The sequence below is a fragment of the Cydia strobilella genome, chromosome 10, assembly GCF_947568885.1.
Source record: "Cydia strobilella chromosome 10, ilCydStro3.1, whole genome shotgun sequence".
Taxonomy (NCBI): domain Eukaryota; kingdom Metazoa; phylum Arthropoda; class Insecta; order Lepidoptera; family Tortricidae; genus Cydia; species Cydia strobilella.
The window spans coordinates 10,332,726-10,359,074 of NC_086050.1; the positions used below are offsets into that span (position 1 = coordinate 10,332,726).

Consider the following 26,349-nt stretch of genomic DNA (forward strand, 5'->3'; position numbering starts at 1 on the left):
CCGAATATTAACGAGTCATTAGACTATTCAAATTGCTTAATTATGTTCCTTGTATTTGGTTTTTTCTAAAATTAATATCAGTTTATTATAAACGGGGCTTATTCTATTATGAACTGTTCAAAGTTAATCACAAATGATTAACTTCATATAAATATAAGTTAATAATAAGTAATATAAATTTCGTTAAACCGTTAACCCAGTATCAAATTGTACTGGTAACCATGTTAACTCCAGGTTTAAACGGTTAACCCCGGGTTAGTGGGATGGTGCAAGTGGCGCTTAATGTGGGTGGCTCGTAAAAAATAAGATTAAAACCTAATTATCGACTTTTCGTCTAAATACGTAGGCATATTATAAGTATTGTGAATTTCATCAACATAGTCAGATTTTTAATACCAATTATCAAATGTATTAAGAACAGTCAGCATCAAAAGTAGTTGATCAGAGTACACGTCAAATGTAACTACCTTTTCTCTAATAGACATGTCTCTATATGTAGAACATAGACATAGTATAGTAGTTATAGACATGAAACCGAGCGACCAGGGGTAAGAGAAAGACATACCTATTCATGTATTGACAGGTTAATGTATGGCAGCATAATCCGTTTTCACTTTCACTCTTATAAATTTCGGTATTTCGCCATCGCCTCCTACCTATGCTGCTATAACCCGACCATGAAAAAAAAACCCGGTCGGTGATAAGGACAAAGCATGGCACTACTTTCTCTTTCCTCTTATAGGAATCGCAATAAGACTATCTTTCTCTATCAAAGAGTGTCAGGCCCTTGATGTAGAACAATTAGACCGTCGTAGCAAATACTTTATTGCACGCAAACTGTATTTTAAAAAGTATGAAGGAATGGCAGATACTTTTGCCAGTTTTGGCGTGTTATATCATCCGCTACTATGGATACTGACTGTCCTTCTTGTGCCCGCTGCTCCGCCTACGTTGGATTCGGTCCGTGTCATCTCCTCTCCCTCCCCAAGGAGGTTAATGGCAAAATAAAAGTCTCCGATGAATTAAGAACCTACTTTCTTTGAAGTCAGTTAAAAAAGTAAGTAATCTATGTAATCTTTGTCCACATCCCCATCCATTTCTTAATTAAATCATTTTAAAACATAACGTATACACAGTCAGTCATTTTTGCATTTATAACGTTAATAAAACATGTATGTTTATAATATTCGATTAATATTCTATAATGTGAATTTTACAGTGTGTACTCAGGTAGTTAGGTACTCTTCGACCTCTACACCTGCATAATCACACTACATTCTGATAAAACTAAAGACGTCAGTATAGAAATAAATGTTCCATAAATCCGTGATTATTATTAAAACATAAGTCGGTATGTTAACTATACCGGGTGTTGCCACTCTACATTTAATGATACATGTTATGACGCATTTCCCGTTCTAGCAGCACCAACAATGCGACAAGTCGATCTCGTTGACTCTTATTACAGCTATGCTAAAGTCTAATTCCGTATCCACGTCGGAAACAACATCTGAATTAACATAAACTAGATTTATTAGATAAAACCTCCATTTCTGTAGCGGGAAAACCGTATGCAATCGGCTGTGTCAGAATACTTGAAGAAGAATCGGAAATAAAGAAAATAAAACGATACCTTGGCATAATTTTGTACTTAAAAAAACGTGATAGTTACGATATCGCTGCCCTGTTTTTTTTGTTGATTTCATTAAATCTCACAAGAAATACCAAATCACTCAAATTCAACGAAGAACATAATATTAATTTTTAACAAGCAGAAACGTCTGCGATCGATGCTATTAAGCTTAGAATAAATTTAAAAGTGGAAAAATTACTGCCTTGGGTATATGGGTCTAGGATCCCCTAGACCCATATAGTGGGAAGATTTGCTGACTATGGATGAGGTCTTGATGGCTCAGTTGGCAGAGCGCTGGAGTATCTATCCTGAGGCCGTGAGTTCAAGTCTCACCCAAGGCAGTAATTTTTCCACTTTTAAATTTATTCTAAGCTTAAGAACATAATATACCGGTATATTAGGTAGCGCGCAATGACGCATTAAAAGTATTCGAAGTAAGTACTTGACAAGTCCAAAAATAACCGAATGATCATCGTTGATGATTTCTTTGTGACCGAAAAAAAAGATTCGTCTTAATTTTTTTCAAAATAGTTTCATATAATATAGTTTCCAGACCAATGTATATTTATGGATATCAAAGCAATTTAGACTTAGCTAGAAAATAGCACCCTGTGCCGCAGCGTACTGTACAGTAGACCAAGTTAAATGACCAATTTTTTTCGAGGAAAAATTATTTTTTATCGATGTATCCTTGAGATTGACAGGTGGTATTTAAACTTACACATACAATAACGTAAAACAGGTACCTAATAACTATGCTGCTTGTTTGTATATTATCTAATAGGCACCTTATTTACATGCCTCGCTAACAGAAAGAGAATCTGCAGATATTTTAGTATTGGTAGATAAAAAAAATCTGCAAGTTCATATCTAATGAATGTATTGGCTCAAATTTGAATACATTTTGTGCAAACGACCGGTTTTTTGACATCATTAACAGTCAATAACCTATTAGCTTAGCACCCCTTATACATTTTTTTACATGCGTAATATAAAAATGTTTAAGTTCATAAAAATCCCAGTATAATTATCTACCAACCCAACATATCGATGGCAAAAAAGATAATAGTATTCTAAACATGAATGATATGGTAAACATGGAATACCAAAACACATTAGGTATTCATTATTCATTTTTATTATTTAAGTATCACGAACAAAAAAATGACTCGTCTTTGATGTTTGATGAAGAAAAACTATATCCTTCATAGTTTCAAACTCGGTTTTTTTTGTAAAGGTGGTTGTTAATGATTAGTGATGCCTTGTGACAGTTCTGCGATACTATACTTACTATTTTTATATGCCTTTTGGTGGCAAATAAGCATAACCGCCTGATGGTAAGCGGTCACCGTAGCCTATGAACGCCTGCAACTCCGGGGGTGTTACATGCCCGTTGCCGACCCTTTAAAAACCTTTGCACTCCTTTTTTGAAGAACCCCAATGCTGTAGTCTCGATGTAGCTTATTCCACAGCTGCGAGAACAAATTTCTCTTAACCGTACAGTGCGCGACCATTCAGGTTCTAGCGTATGAGGATGAACACCCTGCCGACGGCGAGCGGTGCGGTGATAGAAAGCTATGAAAACTACTCTCGCTACCCCACATAACAACCGTAATTGATAGATATAATTGACATAATTGAAAACCAGTTTGAACTCGAAATTTATTACGCGTAAATACGGCAAACAAAGCAGTTCAAAGTCCACTCTGGACTGTGAAATTTTTGAACGTTTTCTATTAATTTGTTAGACCAAGTATTGAAAATGTTACAGTATGTTACATATTTGTGATCTACTCACAAAGCTCTTTCATTTGGTACCCCACATGGTATGTTTAAAAGAAAAAAGTTAAAAACTTTGTACTGCCGACTTTGTGAAGTCACAGTAACTACCCCCACCACTTTCGCGCTTGTCATCTCATATACTTGTATTCAGGACATCATACTGAATGCACTGATACCAAATATACCCATATCCGAGATGACATGAGCGAAAATCTATTTCTAGAAGACTTCGAGAAGTATGAATGCATTCAGCTAAAATTTTAAACATGAAATCAATGTTAACGTTTTTTCTAGGCGTCTATGTAACTAAGCAATGCCCTCAAACAAATGATTGTACAGGCAATTCTTTTTTTACCAAAACAGCTTTAAATGATATCGCTTTAAAACCTTGGAACTTTTAAATTCCTTTAACACTTTTTCAAGTTAGTGAAGTTGAAAATCTAAAATTGGAATCTTTCAAAGAATTCCTTTGTTTCAAATAGCTATACGGAATATACTACGGAAGTTGGTTAAGAAAACTTTTATGGTTCCGATTTAACTTATTTTCAATTTGATAGATAAAAATGGAAATATCTTAACTGTTGCAATCATTCCGTGTATATTATTGGATTCTCCGACAAACCTTTGGACAGTATTATGCCGACAGTACATACAACATAAAATATGGAATCAGTGTTAGTTTCAAAGCTGGTCTTAAGTAGTTGTAGAAAACGTTACGTAACAAGCCACACCTTGGCGGTGCTTCCTTTTCTCACGGAGATGTAGTACCCAAAGCTCGTATGCAATCATGTAACGTCTTTAATTTAAACATGAGTTACGGGTATAGCGGAAACTTGAAAATATTACACAATATAAAGCAACGTTCGATGCAGTCAATGCTTTACATTTTCCGAACATGTACCTTTATTGAAAAATTCGTTTCGTTAACACCTCTAGTATTTTAAATACGATACGGTAAAAAAATATGGAAAGTTTAAATTCAGAAACTTTTTAATACCTAAGTTTACGAGCATAAGTTCCTGGATCTGATACAGTTTTCAATATTAAATTAATGTCCCTTTGTTTGACATAATTATTGAAAGTCATAATGGTCGCATCTTATATGTTTTTGTTTTTGTTACCTATTTATATATTAATTTAATTAGAACGAATTTTAATTTTATTTTAGTTTTCCTTTCCTTTTAATAATATTCTAACATAGTTCTCAAGTAAAGAGTTACTAACCATATTATTATTATTAAGAGTTCTCCATACAAACGTAGTTACGCTCTCATTAGTCTCATTTTAAACCGACTAGATAGATTGCTCAAAACTTTGTATTTACAATAGAATAAGGTATATTTAGGTCTGTAATTAGTTCAGATACCATAGTAAAAAAAAAATACAGCGAATTTAAGTTTTTCATACAAAACTTCTTTTTGCTCTATTTTGTTTGTTTTATAAACTCGAGCTATATAAACTAATTACAGACATAGATATACCTCATGTCATTGTATATGTAGTTTCATTACAGTATTTTTAAAATGAGAACAAAACTCTGTTTGTATGGGAAGGTGAAATTTGGCCGAGCTTGCCGGGGACTTAAGATTAAACAAAATTGCTAGTTGTACGTTTTGTATATGATATATTACTTACTCACTTTCTATCCATTAGGTAAATGTTTATCACGAATATTTATGACGTTTTCAACTAATAAAAAGTACCACATTGTCGGTTGTCGATAAGGTTGATTTTAAATTAAAGCTTTATGGAAATAGCGCCTTATTGACAACCAACAATAAGTACCCTTTTGGTTGAAATTTGTTTCTGAGTTAAGGATGTTACTTGCGTATCTGAGTATGTATTTATTTATATAAGTATGTATATTTATCGTCGCCTAGTATTTAATCAATCTGACTTTATAGACGATACCATGAAAAACCATACAAAAATAAGCCTTGTGTGTCTTTTGACAAGGCTTATTTTTATATGGTTTTCCATAGAGGAATAAACCCTTTTGAAAAGACACTCCTCATGTGCAGTGCATATACATATTCAAATTTAATCTCAATACATCATTTATCATATTCGAGAGTCAACCCGATATTCTGTGCCTAATGTAATATTTGGCCGGTCTTGCAACACCTATTCTCATTGGCTTCCTATTTTGAACGTGCATCGCCAGTTGTGTATTGAGCTTCGCTGAATTAGGTCGAACTTAGGACACGGACAAGAAATATTTCGTCGGCTGAGAATACGTTAGTAGCATATCCATTTTTGAGCAAAATCGTTTTTTAATGTTTCCTATAATAACAAAAAATATGCTATAATTGACACTAATCGGTTATTGATAAAAACATTACCAAAAATGTTGTGCCATATCCGCATTTTACTATAGGATAATTACACTGTTAACAGAAAATTATCACAAAAGTGTGAGATATCCAACACTTTTGTGTTATGTCATACATTGTTCAAAAACGGATATGGTAACAATAAAAACGCTTTTATTTCATGATTACCACTATATTCAAAATATTTGTATGGTACTATAAATAGTAAACATATGTTCCTAAATGATAAATAACTTCAATATTTCCTAAATGTAAAACTTCGAAAAATATTTTTTTTGCTTCTTTTTGCTCTCCTGCAAGAGTGCAAACCGATGTAAGTGGCGTATGTCACAAACGTATTCTCAGTATTCTCACCCGACGATTTATAGTTCTGAAAACGTCTCAGTCTCCGTCTACTTATTTTCAATTTGCTGGGGCTATGAACAGCGAATACTTTTAAATAGCCTGTGGATGTACATATCAAGAAATTTAAAATATGCTATACAATTGAGGCATCCATATAGGATGCGATTTTCGCCGGCTTGCCTAATTTAAGCTATTGAAAACCTTATCTTACAGTTAAAAAAAAAACAAATTAACTCCGGTTTCCCCAACCGAAAGTCTTGACGACCTGCCACTGTTATATTTAAGGCGGTTATCACACTGGATGCGATTCGCACGTCGCTCCGATGTTTGACCCAGATAACGCTATGGGCGTATTATAATAGCGACATCCAGCTCGCACATCGGAGCTCCGTGCGAATCGCATCCAGTGTGATAATCAGCTAAGCAGCTTACTTAGGTATAAGTTATAAATTACTTACCGTAAATACTTGTGAAACTATGGCCAGCAATAAAATTGTTGTGCTTGAGAACCCCATCTTTCCTGTAACAGAATTAATATATTGTAGTCTTAAAATAGTTGGTAACAAATATAAAATACGTTGAAAGTGATATTAAATTTTGTTAACTTAATTATTATTACATACATACGTATACTTTTTTCAAGCATCGGTGGCTAAAATACTAGATGGACAAATTACAAAATACCCATTTGTATAGTCTTAATAAAAATGATTCATTAATTTAAATTTAAAACGTTCAACACCTTTAGTTTTTCTCGTATGTAAATAGTTGTTGTATCATTACGTTTATATTTAATGTCGTAGGTATTACGTATTTGCATATAGTATGCACATTAAAAACTTTTTTACGTAGGTATGCTACTACGGTAAAGCCAAAAATAATGGTAGGATTATACTTTTAGCAGTGAATGTTTATATATGTACTTACAATAAGTATACAAAAATTAACCTATAGGTATCTGTACGTATGTTTGTATTCTTAATCCGTGCAAAACAGTAGCGTCAAAATAATAGAGCGGATTTTAATGAGATGTCAATTAGATTAAATTTGGGTTTCTATGGCCCGAAAAAAGTTATATAGTTACATTTTAATCGATTTACAAAATAATAGGATCTATGTAACATATAAAAAAATTGCACTAAAAAATACCTAATAATAGTTACTCCGAAAGCACTACAATTATAGCTAATTATTTAAAAAAAAAACGGTTAATTAATTGCTGACCATCAAACTATATTATTATCTCCGTCATGACACAGTATTTAGTTACTCTTGATTACATCAACTTCGTTATGTGACGTCACGTCAGCATCACTTTCACTCGTCTTGATGTCTCTTGCATCATTTTATCTGTGCCATAAACTTGCAAGTGACCTGGCTGAATGTTCTCTATGCTTATGATTTTTAGGGTTTACGTAGTCAACTGGGAATCCTTTTAGTTTTGCCCTGTCCGTCTGTCGGTCTATCTGTCTGTCTGTTGTCCATCCGCGGCTAAGATCACTGACCGTTAGTGCTAGTTTTAATTACACTGACCATGGTATGTTCGCACTATAAGGGTTCATTTTGTTTTACAAACTCCTATAGCGAATAAATATACAAATACAAACAATACTTTTAGTCTTGCTGTATTCAGGTTATAAATTATATTGGAGTTTTTTTAGGGTATTAATAGTTTAACCACCAATCCCCCAAAAGTTCATGAAATGTCACAAATAATATAATATAAAAAAAAATATAAAAAAATATTTTGATAATGCAAATAATAAAATTATGTAGGTACTACTCTGATTTCTCTAATTCTCTAAATCCGTGAATTTGATATGTTATAAATTTGAATTAGCTAATGACTAGTAGGTATCTTAATATTTATCAAAAAAAAAATAGTTCAAGGCTGCATCGCTCTAAGGCTGGTAAACAATATTTAAATTAGGTATCGACTGGCCATTGATATCCAGCGACAGCTATATCTAGCTAGTCGGTATGGAAAGAGCTTATAAGTATAGTTACTACAAAAATGCATGTCTGGTAAATGTATATACCATTAAATCAGGGTTTTAAGAGTTGCCCAGGGAAAAAAAAAAAGGGAACGTAGCCACGGCAATAAGTGGAAAGAAAAAGTTGATTGACCCAGGTACCCTCGGTACGCCCTAGTGCGAGCGAATATTATTATTTATGCAGAATTGATATTTTTGAGCCAATTATAAAAAAGTCTTTACATCGTAAGATGCAGTGTTCTAGTAGTGTCAAGTATTGCCAAAGTTTGAAGTGCTTCGGGTTTAGTAGATAGGTATAAGGTATTTTCAAAATTACCCCGCTTTCGTTACCCAATGCACCTTACCCAACATAAGTGTAATATGCAATCGTTTTTTTAATCGGGTATTCGTTATTTATTTATGTTCGTGCTTAATGCACGTCTTTTGTATTTAAATATAACTTTAAATATTATTTTCCGTATGTTGCTTTAACTTTATTTTATTTAAAAGTGTTTTCATTATTTAGACTTTATTAGCACAAGTATAATACCTATTAATACATTGAAATAGTTTTGCTTACGGTAAGCAACTATTGAATGAATTAATATCAATCAATTCGTGCGTTGGTAGGTAACCCACCAACGCACGAATTGATAGGTAACCTACCAACGCACGAATTGATTCCCCCAAATCTCTAGTCTTATTTATTCTAATTAGCGCTAATAATATACATACATGATCCTATTTTACTGTGCAGACATGTTTGTTTTGCTTATTTTGGAACAACTTTTAATATTACCGACACGTTTTTAGGGTTCTATAAATGAAGGAAGGAAACAATACCACGAGTGTCAAATTGACATATTCGCTAATGTCTGCGTAACTTACTTTCTATATATCTTGCTCGCACTAATATGCCAGTATGAGCGAGATGCATACAAAGCAAAGCACGCACACGCTAGCGAATATATTTGTCAATGTCAAACTTGTGGTAAGCCCACAGGGCCCTATTACTAACTTTACATCGTCCGTCTGTCCTACATATCTTAGAAAGGCTGTATCTTGGTAATCGTAATCAATAGGCAGTTGAATTGTAATACTAAGTACGTATAACGTTATGGTTGGTACTACTTTTAATTACTAATATAAAAAAATATACGACGGGGTTCCATAAATAATATTACAGAAATACTGTTATTATTGATTCTATTTGTTCATTAAACTTAGAGTATAATAATATAAGTAAACTTCGGTTTGAGAATCAGTATGCTCAATATATGCTTTATAGTGCAAAAATAGTAAAATTATCAAGGAGTCATGGAAAAATATCGAAACGCTATTGCTTTAATTTCATATAATAAATAACTAATCTGTAGGTATTGGAAGGAAATAACCCTCGGAGCGCTAGTGCGACTCAAACTTGAACGATTTTTTCCTGTTTGAAGGCCGTTTTTGCATAAAACTGCATGGCATTAAAAACAAACCCAGAAGTAATATAAAACCGGTCTAACAAGTCCTTTACCTATGTCACAAAAGTATTAAACTTCTACCATCAAGTATGAATTAAGTTTAAGCTACAGTAGGCATTGGTTTAAACAAAGACTCATTTGAGATGATTCGTATTATACTTATCATTTCAACCTCCCTTTTATCATAAGAGTTTTGCTTTTGAGAAGACATGACGGAAAAGTACGAGTACCTACGACATTTTACATAATTTATTACAGATCGGGATTTTATATTTGTACGGGCTATACGCTCGCCAGCACTCAGAATAAAACCCTGAGATATCCCAATATAAATTCCTTTAAGGGGGCACAGGATACTTATAAGTACACGTGAAGTCAGTATAAGTGAATTTTAGTAATCGTGGCTGCATGGTAAAATATTTTCAATGTGAAGAAGTAGGTTGTTTTTGGTTACACTGTATTAATTCTAAACAGACTACCTTAGGAGTAACTTTTTTCTCCCGTATCTATTTACAGACTACCGATTTATGTCCAAATTAAAATAATATTTTTTATTGAAAATAATTATTAAACTTTTAACTATTTATATGAAATGGGCTGTGCAATTTCAATAAAATTACGATACCATGTTTGCCACTACAGTTTATGTACAGTCAAGGGCACAAATATATATACATTCCCAGTTTCAAAAATAATGTGATATCTAAGACAATAAAGTCGTGTTCACATATTTTTGAGCCATTTGTCTGGATCGATATTTTTGCCTTCGACTGTACATTGATTCAAATTATGGCTTTTGAAGAGATACACGGATTCTCATTATGAAAAGGTAAATATCGGCTTGCGGTTTAAATGGGGTAATTCAAATCGGACAGGATTAGCTGAAAGTACACATTGCTATTTATAATTTTACCCAAAAGGAAAATTTCAATGTAAAATTGTAAATCAAAGCTTTAATGTGTTGGATGTGTTAGGTTTTACTCATATTCACTATTATAGGCTCTATAATTGTATGTATCGGTATTAATGCCTCGAGAATCGGGTATCTACCTGCCCATTCTTCTAACCCAATGTAGAAACTGCAACTTATTTTAATATTTTTTATACGTCTTACCTACAGCTCTAAAATTGTCTAATAATTTACTACTGTTATATTCTGTAAGTAATTGATTATTTTGCACTATCGCTTAAAACGAGATCAACTTATAGACTGAACTGAGAAAACCATGTAGTACATGTACCAGACCATAAAGAAATTAAACCGCATTTAAGATGGAGATAGATGAATGAAGTTCTATCTACAGTGAATGGATCTGTACCCTTGCTCAAGAATGAGGTCCTGTTGTGAAGCTTGTCAGCAACAGCTGAAATGATGGGCACGACGACTGTCAAGAGTGAAACGAACAATGATAAGCATATAAATGATCCCGAAATGTAAAAATCCAATCTAACTGACAAAACTGGCTTGTAACTATGCCACATGACACCAAAAATTTGATTATGTATTGGAATTGTATTTGTCCCCACAAATCCTAGATCTCTCAAAATGTATAGGGTCAGAAAGTGTATTTTAGTCAGAAACTTATTCATTTTTAGAATTTTGTTTTATTTACTCATAACTGCTGTTCACGTATCGTAACTATCATGCATACAATGTGAGTAGATAGGTATGCACTATGTATTACAGGAATCTCTACTCCAGTATTCACCCACAAAGCTAATCAGATCCAGCGACAGTGTAGGATTGCTTTGAATATTAATATAGCTATTGCCGAGGAGCAGCGAAGTATCAACATTGTATATGGGGTGGCATTGGAAATATAATTACTTATAATTATAAACAACTATTGTAATCTACTTATATACTCGTAACTACCTAAGTACAAGCCAACCCAAAATAAATGTAACCTTTACGCAATAACTATGAATTATTCATACTGCACCAGCATTACTGCTGCAGCAGTAATACTGCACAGCGAAAGCGATACAGTAATGCTGCATAAAACGTAATTTAATATTACGGTCTTGCGTTACGGTAACGCTAGCTACCGCTTTTTAGGTTTCCAGTGGGTCATGAAACACCGTGTATATATATATATCCGGAACACCACGCTGCGCTCTAAAACCAAAATAATAGATGTAGCTCGGAAAGCGGACAAGTTAAAGTGGGACTGGGCTGGTCATGTCTGCCGCGTGCCGAATGACATGTGGGCCAAAATAACCACAGAGTGGGTGCCCCATGAGTCAAACCGGGGATCCGGCAGACCTCGTCGGCGATGGCGGGATAACTTGGACTCCTTGAGCGACTGGCCAGATGTAGCTCAAAACCGGGAGGAGTGGAAGAAGAGGGGGGAGGCCTTTGCCCAGCAGTGGGACACAATAGGCTCGTAATAATAATATATATATATATATATACCATATGATAAATAAAAAACTCACAAATAAAAATATTAATGAATTTAGAAGCTCCTCAATTTTGGAAGCTTTCGATTTCTCGTACTGATAAATTTTGTAAAAACAAATATAATATTATACATAATTTGGTAAGCATATCGAAAAGCCTTACAAATCTTTCAAGCCATAAAATTAAAATGTAAAATGAATGAAACTCCTCACCTTTTAAGTCAAACACTATCCACTTATCATGAACACAACGTACACTCAATTTTTTTTCGAAAACAATAGTGTAGCCAGCTCGTAGATCGTACTTCGCGTGCGTCAAGGGAGGCTTTGCGGATAAAACTACTTTTGAATGCGTGCGAGTAGCCAGTGCCGTTCACTCTGGCTCCGGCTTTGTTCATCAGAACGCGGACCGGTTACTTTTGCACGATTAGTTTACCAAAATTCTATGAAAACGTGCAATCGAGGAAATCCTGCGACATTTTTTCGATTTTGTTATTGTTTTCGGGTAATACTCGTTGCAAATACATTATATCGAACTTGGGGTTTCTATAAATGTAAAGGTGACGATCGGACTCGGACTGCACCAGCATTACTGCTGCCCGGAAAATCAACGTTGCTGCCCGGAATTTTGACGTTTGCAGGAAAAATGTTGTGTCGCGAAATATATTTTTAGATTATTATATAAGAGGACTCTTATTATATGTATGTATATTAGTTTGTAATAAATGATAAGTACGAGTATACGTTTTGTTTATGAGTAAATATATAAAAGTATATTATTAGAAATTACTTATTTATAATCTTTATTGCACGAAAGAAAAACCAAATAGGCGGAATTAATGCCATAAGACATTCTCTACCAGGCAACCTTACTAACCGAGAGTAGTACCCAAATTATTCAAGAGATCCAGATTTATTTAAATAGTCCTAGGCTGAAATTATGCCTTTCACCCGAGTTAAACACTCTACTTTTCATTTCAAATACGAGGAAGGTAAAATCTTCCATACAACGCAAACGCAAGGCGGCGAACGTCACTCATTTTAACAAGGAAATTGACAGTTGTTACAGTGGCCGCATCCACGCCGCAGCAGTAATGTCGCCACAGTAACGCAGCGTCTTACTTAAGCGAACAACTCGTGAACGCGAAGCGAACCGGCGCGGCGCGGCTTGGCGGGCCCACGGCGTTCGCGTTCGCAACGAGATCGCCCACGTAGGACAAATGATTTGATTCACCCCGCGCCGCATCGCTTCGCTTCGCGTTCGCGTGTTGTTCGCCTACGTACGTAGTAGGCTGCGTAAAGCAGCTGCTTTTGCTAACCTAATGTCAACTTTACGTGTAAATTAGAAACGTAAAATCTTATTTGCCTGACTGCTGTCACAGGATTTTGCAATTTTACTACCTACTGTATGCTGTATGGCGTCATAGTTTATTTATTTATTATCGTATGGCATTACAGTTACTGAATTTAAAGTAAATATTATTCTAGAGATTGAGGTTGTCACTCTTCAGATACTCGATGGCCTTTTGACCTCGCGGTCTTAGTTTATTCAAATATACCCAAATACGAGGTCGGTATATATGTCGGCGGCAGATCGTAAAATCGGGCATATCGAGTTTATTTTTTATTTTTTGTGATAGTCAGCAAATGAGCAGACGAGCCGCCTGATGGGAAGCAGTCATCGTCGCCCATGGACGTAAGCAACATAAGCACACTGCCACTGGTGGGTGAGCCACTTAAGCATTGCCGACCCTTGAGAACCCTAAATACCCGCTTCTTGAAGAATCCCATGTCGTAGCACAAAGGAAATACCTCAGGAGGCAACTCATTCCACATTCTGCACGTTCTGGGAAGAAACGAGCGAGATGCCCGCTTATTCATGGTGTGCCATGTGTCTAAGAAGTGAGGATGAGCTTTGCTCCTTTGGCGGGAGGTGCGGTGATAGAAACGAGACGATGGCACCAGATCAAAAAGTTCTTCGGAACATTCCCCATTGTACAGACGGTAGAACATGCAAAGAGAGCCAACGTCTCTCCGAAGACTAAGAGGTTCTAATGCCGGCGTTTCATGATCTGTCTAGGAATATCACACCCTACTTATTTGATATGCCTAAACGTCGCCAGGCAAATCGTCAAACGTTGAGGTTTAAACGATATGGCTGGTAGTCGTTAGTCAGATCGTGAAATGGCGGCGTTTCAAGATATGCCTAGGAATATCTCGATATGCCCGATTTTACGATATGCCGCCGACATATACAGCAATTCGTTTGATTGGAAGGAAAATCTCGCTGTTATGGCTTTAAACCGGTTTTTTCAGACAAAAATCCGCATAATTAAAATTAAATGACGCGTGGGTCGTGGACTTGTGTCGCATTCAAAAACGCAATGACGTACTTATTGAGATAAGATTTGTTTTGTCTCCGGGTACCTACCACTCTATAAGCAGGCTATATGTGAGAACGCGATGTACTTACATGCATATTAGATTCGAATTATATTTATTTGTTCTAAATGCAACCACATGTATTTAAGCAATTACTTTGTATAAAGGTAGCATTAATTTAATGTGATTTGGATTTGATTAAATTTTCTACTAATATCTTTTTATTTTATCGTATTTCTCAGTCAAACCTTTTTTCTTTGAGTTAAGGTTATGCGACAACACTGTGGATGCTTACAGGCAAGTTAATACCTTCTATTTCCTAAAAGCTGAATGATCAAGCCAGTTAGTTAGTTAGTTAGTTTGCTGGGCATTTTCCGCAACACGACATCCAATGTGCCTATTTTGCGTGAAACGAGGTAGCGCTACTCTAACCAGTCCAGCTCCTCCACGAAGCCTAGCAAAGTCTTCAGGTTGCTAGTTGCCTCCTTTAGTGTGCATGGATTCCCTAGGTATTTGCTCCTATATACTTCTACCTGTTTACAGTCTAGGAGAATATGTTTTGTTGTTTCTTCTTCTTCCATGCACGCTCTGCACATGGGGCTGTCAGTTTTACCCATATTATGTATTAGGTGTTTGTTTAGTGTGTTATGTCCTGTTATTAATCCTACTATTTTACGTAGACGTGATCAAGCCTTAGTAAAATGTATCCAAATCGTTAACTATTCAATTGTCCACAGTAAAGACGCCCGTTTTCCTCAACGCTTTTGACCCACTTAGGATGTTGCATCATCATCATACCTTTTAACGAGCAGATCTTGTATATATGTAAGTATTTCGGGGATCTCGGAAACGGCTCTAACGATTTCGATGAAACTTGCTATACGGGGGTTTTCGGGGGCGAAAAATTGATCTAGCTAGGTCTTATCTCTGTGAAAACGCGCAATTAAGAGTTTTTATATGTTTTCCGAGCAAAGCTCGGTCTCCCAGATATTTATTATAATATGAGGATTGTTTATGCTGACAGCATAATTATTTATATTTTATTTAGAATCTGACATATATCGCAATAGGGTATTCTAATACTAGTCGAATCAGTTTCCTTTTAGAACTGTCAAAACGATTTGCTAATATGGAATTTATATGATACATTACACAATGACGTCACGGTCAACTCACCTATTTTTTAGGGTTCCGAACCCAAAGGGTAAAAACGGGACCCTATTAGTAAGACTCCACTGTCCGTCTGTCCGTCTGTCCGTCTGTCCGTCTGTCTGTCACCAGGCTGTATCTCATGAACCGTGATAGCTAGACAGTTGAAATTTTCACAGATGATGTAGTTCTGTTGCCGCTATAACAACAAATACTAAAAAGTACGGTACCCTCGGTTGGCGAGTCCGACTCGCACTTGGCCGGTTTTTTATATTTCAATTTCATTGATTAAATAGAAATTGTGTTAAAAAATAACGGCTATCTATGTTTTTTCTAATAATTACATGGTGCTTTATTTCATGCATGGTGTGGAATAATTAATTTTAAATACATTGTAATACCCTATATCTCTAAATAGGTAAGTACGCTCAATTGAGTAATCTCCGTGAAAATAGGTAACATGCAAAGGTAAGTGATCATGCCTGAGTTTGAATGTGTTCGATCGATCTCAGATAGGTATTCATTCAAGCATGTCGCCAGTGTGCGCGTGGAATATTTTATAATTCGTTTACGTAAATAAAGTACCGTTCTGGGATTTCCGCAACTTAATCGAGATTTGATGTTTATAACGTAATGGAGAATGATATTACAACGTCTACGTTTCGCTCTTTAAATTTTGAGGAAAATCCTAATTTTTCAAATCTATCTTTGATGTAAACTGAAATAAAACTGTCCGGTAAACGGAGTACGCTGGTTCAATTCCAGCTCTGGACAATGGCTTGGGTCATTTTTTTCTTCGTATATGACATTTATTTCAGTCTATAGTTTAAATAGTAGTGTGTCTACTTGAAAAAACACAAATTAAAAATATTTTCATAGAAAATAATTTAATTTGTTCTTAGACTATCTTTGATGTTTAAACATTATGATGCCTATTATTTTTACCCTTCGACTGACGTCTACACGGTTCAGTTGTTTGTGATTTTATGATTATGTATGTTAGTCTACTTATAAAGTATTTGTAATATGGGCCTTGTTGCCCAAGTCAAAATTGAAATAAATTTATTAATCGCGTCACTATGGTCCCCTGGACAACGGGACGGAATAACAAAAAAAAAATACAGTTGATCCACCCATTTAATTGTATGAGTGCTTAAATAAACCCCACGAACCTCGCTCCGGGTCGTTCCTGATACAGAGGTTGTTCATGGAGTACAAGAAAATGTATGAATACGTACTTTTAAGTGTAACTTTTACGAATATAAAATAAATGGGCAAAATTACCCAAATTTTAATTTAGTGCAAATTACCACATTGTGATTGTAAACGGCAAAATAGTGAAAAAGTGGTTTATATTTTTTTTCCGTGCATAGGTAATCAATTTTTTTTGTATTAAAAGCGAAAACGATTATTTTATAACTGAATTACTCGTCCCTAATTTATATGAAAATGATACCAAACTTGACCTGATAGCTACATATATGTAGAAATAGAGGACCGCCGGAGTCGACTTTACCTCCTCCCTTTTTGGGGGGGTAGTCAAGAGTTAATCTCGTGGCATTAGACCTGCTTAGTGTGTCCAAGGAACAAAATCGCCTGTTGCAACGAACAATGCGGGAAGTAAGTGCAGTGAGTATGCACTTTTGCCTCGCGGCATCGTATTCCCCCAGTATTTGTGAGTGTTAGGTAGGTTAAATGTTAGTTTATTTAGGTTCAGCGTTTTGATTTTTGATTGTAATAAAATAACAAACAGTACATAATAGTTCATATATTACACAGTAAAGATCAACAAAAAAAAACTTAAATATGTATGGTTTCCTGCGAAAAGTGGAATAAGTAATATCACAAAGCTATTAATTAATTAATTGAGCGATTATAGACACGATTTAATTACTTAATACTTCTGGGAATGATGTGTAATCCATCAAACAGGTTGTAAATACCCTATTAAAATTTAACTTACATACCTTAATAACGACTGGCTTAGTGGTAGTGTCCGACCAAAGTTTGGGTTTCGGTTTCGGCAGGTTTCGGCAAAACAATCATGTTTCGTCCGAAGGCTCGGTTTTGGGCGAAACTAGGTTTCGTTCGGGCACAAATAAATCTAATAATTGTGTATCAAATTACGCAAGTTTGTTATCTTATACCTTTAAACGAGCAATTCTCGCATACAGTACTTATATTTATAATATATATATTGGGGATCTCGGTAACGGCTCTAACGATTTAGATTAAATTTGCTATATAGGGGTTTTTGGGGGCGAAAAATCGATCTAGCTAGGTCAGCTAGAGCTAGGTTTTCCGAGCAAACCTCGGTCTCCCAGATATTACTTTACTTTAAAGCATTAATTTTAAAAATCTGGGTTACCATTTTGTATTTGTTATCAGAAATCGTGATGATAACTGATATAAGAAACTTATAATGAATGTAAAATCGTAATAATTATAACTAGATTTAGGTTATGATGATATAACTACCTTCGTAGTTACTAAATCCATTAAACATGGTATTATCCATATGATCCATATCCCTCTCCCGTATTGGTTAGTTCATTTTAATTCTCACGCGAGATGTAAAATGAATGAATCATTCTTAAAGTAGCCATGCAATTTTGCAGTGCGGTGTAGTGGACACCCAGATACGAAATTGTATGGCCAATTAATTAATGAATTCCATTCATATGTCCTTGAAAATTTGCAGCTCAATCTACATTGCAACGAATCGTTATTCAACTGATACTATTTATTTACTTTATCTAAACAGAGCCGTGAAATCGGGGCATGTATAAATAAATCCCTATAATTGGCAAGAGTACTGTCAAGTGTCCTCGTCCCTCGGGGCACTTCGCCACAATATCTGGTTTTACCAACTTATTCGTATACCCCACTTCACGGGAGTGCAATCGAGTTGTACGATCAGCAAATTCAACTTGAGACTCGGTATGGGTAACTGTATCAATAAGTAAGTACTATAAGTATAGGGTTTTGCGCTTTATGTATACATTTATTACAGTAAAACCAGGATCAATTAAATTTATAGGGCTGTTCATAAGATCACGTGTCTACTATTGCCACCATTGTCGGGTTGGAACCGTCTGCTCCGCTCCGCCCAGTCAATGGGAATCGTACAATCGACACAATGGCATGGCTGTGTTGTATTTTGTAGTATTTCGCTAAGGAAAACTACTTAGTAAAGACAAATACTCCATCGCCGCGCATCTTGGCTCTCCTTTTATTTACAAATACATACCCACAGAACGCAAATGTACCTAAATACGAACCGAATCGAAATTATTGAACGGGCGTTCAAATTCTAGTTGTCGTCAATAGAACAAAATAATATAAACAAATATGACAGATATTGTTAGCGTTTGACACATAACCTAACATTTTTACGAAGGTTATTTTCCCTGAAATATTAATAATTTACATTTAATTTAACTAAAAGTTTAATAAAAAAAAAAAACAGTATATAGACTGTTGATGTGTCATGGTTGTCCTTTTAAAGAGCCAGATTACCAAGTAATAGAATAGAATAGAATAATATTTATTCAGGCAACACATCATTATTACATTACACAGATACATTAACAACAACAAGAAAGAAAAAACAAAGGTGAAAAATACAAAACTAACAGATAAGGATGTGAGGCTGAAATGGTCTCCACTCAGCAATGCAGTTGGCACGACTAAGCGTTGTCAACGGCGCTGGTTTTCTGTGGAGCCAGGAGGAGAGGTGTGCGGAACGGCATACTGCGCGACTTGTGTGTCAGGTAATAATAAATAAATAAACATTTGTCAATAGTAAATATGAAATATAAATACTTGTATATTACTGCAAAGGTACACGTATTATACATATAAATTCATTATATTGCGGTAACTAGAAATAGACTTGGGGGTTAGTAATATTTAGGAACTGGAGCTATGTAGAATGATGCCCTTAGGCAGCAATACCTTGTTGAGCTATTAGGTGTGTTTTCAGTTTAGACTTGAACCTACTAACAGTCAGTAATGAAGGTAAAATGGTTTGTTTACATTATTTGCAAGTTCTATTGACGACGACTTTACCTACAGTTGTGGGCATTAAGCACGGAGCTTCCTTTGAAATGACTGACGACTGAATATTACAACTGTTTCGTTACTAAATACCCATGTTATTTACTATTCCAAGCCACAGAGTTTGGCTTTATTTATATACAGCTTTGAGCTCTTGAGCGTTATTCAGTTTAAAATCTATTACGATTTGATATTTATATGATCCGCTTATTACGCTGAAGCGAAAAAAATGCGCACATAGTTTTAGACGGTCCTAACTTTTATAATAAGAAAAAGGCTATTCTACATTTTTTAAATATATTTATAAATGTTCGTACTCGTAGGTATAGCATCGATAGCCAACTGGTATTTTTATTTCCTGAAAATAACATCGCTATATGCAAAGAAAAACTGTTTAAAATTTAAACGATAAATTTTCGCGCCAAAAAGGCAGCCGCCATTATTGTGACGTCATAAGAGCCGTGCAGCTGCAGTAACATAGAAACGTCAAATCGTCAAACTCTTCGCTGTTACAAATTTAATAACACTTGTTTCTGCTATAGTGCACTTACGAGAAAAAATGGTTGTCGGCGTTTTCGGTCACGCGACACAGATAATAGAACTTCGATTTTTATTTTAAAATTAAAAATAAATCTCATGTTTTTATAAATAACATACTTTCATAATTTAGTTTTGATAGATGAAATCAGGAAAAATCATACTCCTAGTTTGATTATGTTTAGCCATAGATATGTTTGATATAGGAAAATGGGGACTACATTTCTATAGAGACGGGTCGTCTAATTTTCTCTTAATGCAATTGGTGTGTTTTTAAATACTTTGATAATTATATTTATGCTGTATACATAGAGTTAGATCAACCTAAGCTTAAGAGTCAGACAAACCTACACCTGAGGTACTCGTAATTGGAATGTTGTAATATCAACTGTAATGTCGTATACATTTTTAACATCATGAAGGCTATATTATACCATAAATATAAAGGCCTTATAGAAATCATATATGTAGAAGGAATAAAGATAAAATATCCCACCCTTTCCAGTTAACACGCCGTAATCAAAAGTTTTATCTGAATCGCTTAAGTTTGTGTTGAAAACGACACAAGTGGTCTAACTTTCTTCCATGCGACACGACCGTAGTTTTTATCTACTAACCTATCTTGTTCTTTGTTTATCACTACGTGTATTGACTTTTATAATCCATTTTTATTTGGCTTTCAAGGAATTGAGGCGTATTCTGATTTTCCCTAAAATTATGAAACAATTTTTGTTTACTAAAACAAAATTCTTATTATCCATCATTTAGTCTCATCAGTTATTTTTAAAATAAAATAGGTAGTAAATTATAATTTGGAGCTTTGGCTAACAATTGCAATTATCCAGACTTAGAGTCAGGCGGCCATTGGCCCAATTCGGTAGTTGCTCAGCCACGGTCCCAGCGGCAAATGGAGCGATTTCGGCGCCATTCGCCAGATAATACACCCGTTGTTCAGTCTAGTTTCAATGGTCTGCCGCTCGCAATTAGAATTGAGAGGCAAAATCCTTGAGTGTACTATATGGACATTGTTGGAGTCTGCTAGGTTTTCTTTATCCTTCCCGCTGATTGAATTTTTGTTTGTAAGACTTTTCAAGTGGAATTAAATAAGTAACTGCACCATGAAAATTAATATCCACATGGGCTCATCTTACTTTGATCGAAATTTGTTTTATAGGATCTGGGTGCATTTATCAGATTATTTGTTTACTCAATAATTTAATCGTCAGTGACGAATAAATTAGCCTAAAGATGAGCCCATGTGGATATTAATTTTCATGGTGCTGTTAGTTATTTAATTCCACTTGAAAAGTCTGTCTACATGTTGTGATAATAGATATATGGATAAAACCTTTATTCAACCACAAGTTACTTACATGCTTAGTGACACACAGAATTGAGAAGAAGCATAGAAAATAAAACACTTATGTAACAGTAAGAACGATTTGCATTTTTTTAAATTTAGTCGAGGATCATGTGTTGGGGTATAGAATAGGCAATTAGGCATTGAGTCAGCACACTCGAAAGATCTTCTGTCAGTGCCTTAAATACAATTTAATCTATAGTGAACAACCAGTGCAATACAGCAAATCAATATATAAGTAGGTAATACAAATAGGTACAAATATAATTGACACTTCACGTTAAATCAGGTGCTGCCCTCTATAGTTCACGCGCGCTACCTTGCGTATTGTATGTTCTGCCATCTTGTGGTGTAAATTAGAAACTTAAGCTAGGCATTTACATTTCGCGCCTATCAAAGATAGATATAACTCCGTCATAGATGGATACAGTCTAAGGAAAAAGCGTGCCTCGAAAATCACCAAAATTTGATTCTCAATCAGATGGCGCCACTAGTTTTGGCCTACTCTCGTATAGAGGGCGTTGACGGTTTCGTTTGTTATTTATAATTTTAACGCATATCAGTGAAAGAACATGGGTCAAAATCATATAAAAATAATTAATGCAAATAAAAAAATCATTTATCCATGTTTAAATACATTTTATCGTATTTTTATAAATCTTCATTTTTAGTTTTAAAGTATGTCGATAGATGGCAGTGAATTTACAGTGGTTACAAAATTTACTATGACAGTACCGCTCTATCTTATTATATCTTCTTTGGCGCCTATAAACGGGGGCTCTTGTGCTGCCCAGTAAAGTTCATGCACTCTCCCATATACGCTACAGATCTTCTCGAGCAGGCATATATCAGACGCAACAATCAATGAAATGTACTTGCTTCGGCAGTACATATACTAAAATTGGAAAGATACAGAGAAGATTAGCATGGCCCCTGCGCAAAAAAAAAATGAAAAATATAATTTTATTTCGTAATCTAATTGGACAAGAATACGATAAACACTTGAAAGAGTTTTCTCATGACTATTACGGCTGTTGAAAGCAGTGAGGCAGAGATAACCTCTTCAGTTACATCATGGACAGGCTCATTCAATGATGAATTGTAAATTTTGCTGTCGAATTCCTATACAATTCTTTTGTATGCAAATATTTAACAGTATACTGTTTTCTCTTTTCTCAATATAAGTTACGTTTACTATCGTATAACCGGTACTCACTATTATTATTATTTGTATTGTCTTTTTAGTATTTTATAAAAAAATAAAAAATAAAAAAATAAAAAAGCCTTTTATTCCGACTCATTATCTGTTTACAATCTAGGGTTAAATCTAATATTATATTGATTAATTTTAACTTATCTAAACACTATTGGTTTTATTTTTATTTGAATGAGCGGACCTCCTCGTGAGTAAAGGCCTAAAAAGAGAGTCCTTTTAGTATTTTATAATACTAAAAAGACAATATATTTATTTATGTGCTACTTACGTCGCGAAAATATTTTAAATTCTAAAATTTTGTATTCAGTGCAACGAGGCTCTATCATGCAGATAAAAATGCCTATTCGACTTCTTAGGAAAACAGATCGTGATAGGGCTGTAGGGCGGGAGTAACGATGTCGTTTGACAATTAGTTAAATCGAGTAATCATAATTATCATCATTATTAAATTAAAAAATTTAAAATCTCCCTACGTTTTCTACCAACAAAATACATTTTGTGCCAAACTGCTGGATTGATTTCTATAAAACATAGCTAAGAACCACCGCAAGAAAACTCGCTTTCACGTAAAAAAAACCGTATCGAAATCGGCCCATCCGTTGGAGAGCTACGATGCCACAGACATATAGACAGACAGACATTGGCGTCAAAAATATAACAGCCCTCTTGTTGTGTCGGGGATTAACAAAGAGATGAAATTCTGTAGTTTGCCTTCACACGGTCACACTTTTTTTGTGATGAAAATTCGGAAATGATTTTATGCCATTTTAGCTGGTATTCCGTGAAACTGCTCGAAATTAGCGCAGCAGAATTTATTCGCACAAATATTTAATTATTCCTCGTTTATTAATAGGTGAGGTTTAATGAAGTCTAATAGTAATTTGGTAAATCCAACTATGAGAAGTGTTGCATAAAATGTTAACATAAAATTCATATTGCATATTATCACCGAGTATCATGTTACCTTCCAAGATCTGTCAAAGACACTCAGTGAGGAGTTGAGGACATATGAGACCAAAGAGCTTACAATTTCTTTGCTCAACACATTAATTAAATCACCCTTACAATCCAGTGAGGAAATATTCCTCAGTATCTTAAGCACTATGACGCAGAGGCTATTTTTTACAAGATAGCATTTGTTTATTTATTAACCAACACATTACCTACATACCTAAATCTTGCTCTAGTTTTAGCTTACTTTAATATCTTGATACAGTTATAGGTACTTAATGATCTGTATTTAACGTTCATTCACTTGTATGTTACAGTATTTAAGTTATTTGTACCTAAGATTGGTAGATTGTCCTAAATAAAATATCATAATGATAAATAAGCCCACGGAAATGTCATGAAACCTTGCGATATCTAATATGATGGGCTCCATTTTAACTATAGAAACAAAAAAGTGGTGTACTTAATTCAACTCAGCAGATAAGTAATAATAAGCAGGGTCGTAGACACGATTACGTGACACGCATTTCGGCTCAAACAAAAGATAGGTACATGAATAGAGTTAATGCGAGATTGTTACTCACATCTTGCTTTGTACTTGAGTTTCCATTATGACACTATGGCGCAATTATGTTAATAACACATTGCGAAATATTCCATCAATGCCCAGAGTACGGCTAGTGCCATTAAATGGAATCTACGACGTTTCATGCAACCCGGTTCTAGCGTCGTTTAATAATAACGAATGGACCCTGTGATGGTCTCGTTGATCCCAGCGATCTGACATTCCTATAGTGTGAAATTGCCATTTAAAGTTACTGTCTATAAGTTGACTGTACTTATAAAATTAAATTACTTAAGTATTTATATAACATTTGAAAAACTCATTCAAAAACTTTACATTACTTTTGACGATGACGACGATATATGTTTGCTAACTTATGAGATGCCATATTTTGATATTTGGTTAATAATAAATATGACGTCTTAGGATGGTGCGACAAGAAACTGATGCGATGCGGTTTAAACAATCGTCATTTGTTCAGTATAATGCCTTATTTAAGTTCTAAAAGACCATTAGTTTCAAATACAACTTTTAACCAAGTCTCGCTGAACTTCGGTGTTCAGCAAAACAACCACCCGTCTAGAAATAGCTTTATCACGTATCTCTTTGTATAATCTCACGTGCAAGCTAATTGTGTTTGTTAGCTTCTTTGTCCATAACTGTTAAAACACTTTTATAATGCTATAAAACGCCTTTTAAATTTAATAGCAAATACTTTTTTGCGTTCCTTATTTGCTAACCAGATCAAAACTTAGTTCTTAAGAGGCGAGCACCTACTTTACTTAGAAAATTGAATGCTTTTAAGCCTTAATATTATGCTAACATTATGCTTAAAACTTTCTTGAAGTATATCGACCTAGGCAACATGTGTAGATGAGATGCTTTCACTTACAATATACCTGTACACGTCGTACATTGTTGCCAACGCCACTCAACATTGGGTTAATCTCATATTATAATGTATATTATGTAATGTTGGTAGGTATTTAAAATATCTACATACAACCAAGTTAATTACGACTGGCCATGGATATTCGTTTATATAGGTTTTCACTGGTTTAGATATTTCTAATGTTGCACATGTATGTGTTCCTACGCACACACCCACCGCGCTAACTTACGAATAGACGTCTTACAGGGAGCAGTAGTGTCACTTGTCTCACCCCCAAAGGGAAAGTCAGAAGTTTTGCCTAATTGGGAATATTAAACCATTTCAATTTTTTATTATAATTTTCAGTAATAAAACGATTATAACGTTATTTTATTTCAAGTCAATATGGTTCCCTTAAACGATCTATGACGGTATCTTTATATTAGTTAAGGGCCATTTGCACCATCCCACTAACCCGTGGTAAAACCGTCAACCCAGTGTCAAATTGTACTGGTAACCATGGTAACTCCAAGTTTAACCGGTTAACCTCGGGTTAGTGAATGGTGCAAATGGCCTTAAGAGTTGAAATTGCAGTGCAGCTTTCTCGGCCAACGCAACGGTTAAAATGTTCCGGGTTCTCTCTTCACAAATAGGTATGTATACACATACCTATATACTATATATCACATAAACAGTACACATAAACATAAGTAAACATAAGTGTATTGCAGATACATCAGAAACCTCTTTTAGTCTAGTTCCGTATTAGATTATTCGGAATATCCTAAATACCCTAGGGGTACAAGTTCATAAAAGCATTCAATGCCCCTAGGAATATTTTGTTTCAGTTATCTTCAGGGAATAAAACTTCTGCCTGCTTCAAACCACTGGATATTGTTAAAGCAGTAAAGAAAGGCATGAAACGAGAGATAAAGAATTTTTTATAAGTTCTCACAGCAGTTTTTTGAAAGTTTTCAAACTTGTACGAAATTTTGCATTCAGTTTGAACGGGTAGTTATTCTACAATTATAAGACTTTTTATGACTGGTATAATAATGAACCTAAATACGTTAAAAAATATTTATTTATATTTTTCGATAATATCAATTAGAAATTGCACAGTAAAGGATGACTCACGCTAGAACGGCCCGGGCCCGGGCCGAGGCAACCGATACTTCATTTTCTAAGACAGGCTGGTGACCGGTGATCACGTAACGCTTTTTAGGGTTCCGTACCCAAAGGGTAAAAACGGGACCCTTACCTATTACTAAGACTCCGCTGTCCGTCTGTCCGTCTGTCTATCAGTCTGTCTGTCACTAGG

At 34.9% G+C, this 26,349-nt stretch overlaps 1 protein-coding gene and 1 non-coding gene across 2 annotated transcripts in view; one reads left to right on the top strand and one right to left on the bottom strand.

Annotated features, from left to right (window-relative positions):
• LOC134744655 (chorion protein S38) overlaps positions 1 to 12,309 on the bottom strand; it is a 36,565-nt gene extending 24,256 nt beyond the window's left edge. The window contains exons 1-2 of the mRNA XM_063678554.1: positions 12,152 to 12,309; positions 6,552 to 6,613 (exon numbers count right to left, since the gene is read on the bottom strand). Of these exons, the coding sequence (XP_063534624.1) occupies positions 6,552 to 6,608 (57 nt within the window). The 5' untranslated portion in view covers positions 6,609 to 6,613; positions 12,152 to 12,309. The remainder of the gene's footprint in view (positions 1 to 6,551; positions 6,614 to 12,151) is intronic.
• A 9,987-nt stretch (positions 12,310 to 22,296) lies between these two features.
• Positions 22,297 to 22,393, top strand: LOC134745064 (U6 spliceosomal RNA). Its single transcript, XR_010128132.1, has one exon. It is a non-coding gene; the product is annotated as a U6 spliceosomal RNA (small nuclear RNA).
• Positions 22,394 to 26,349: the final 3,956 nt, after the last annotated feature.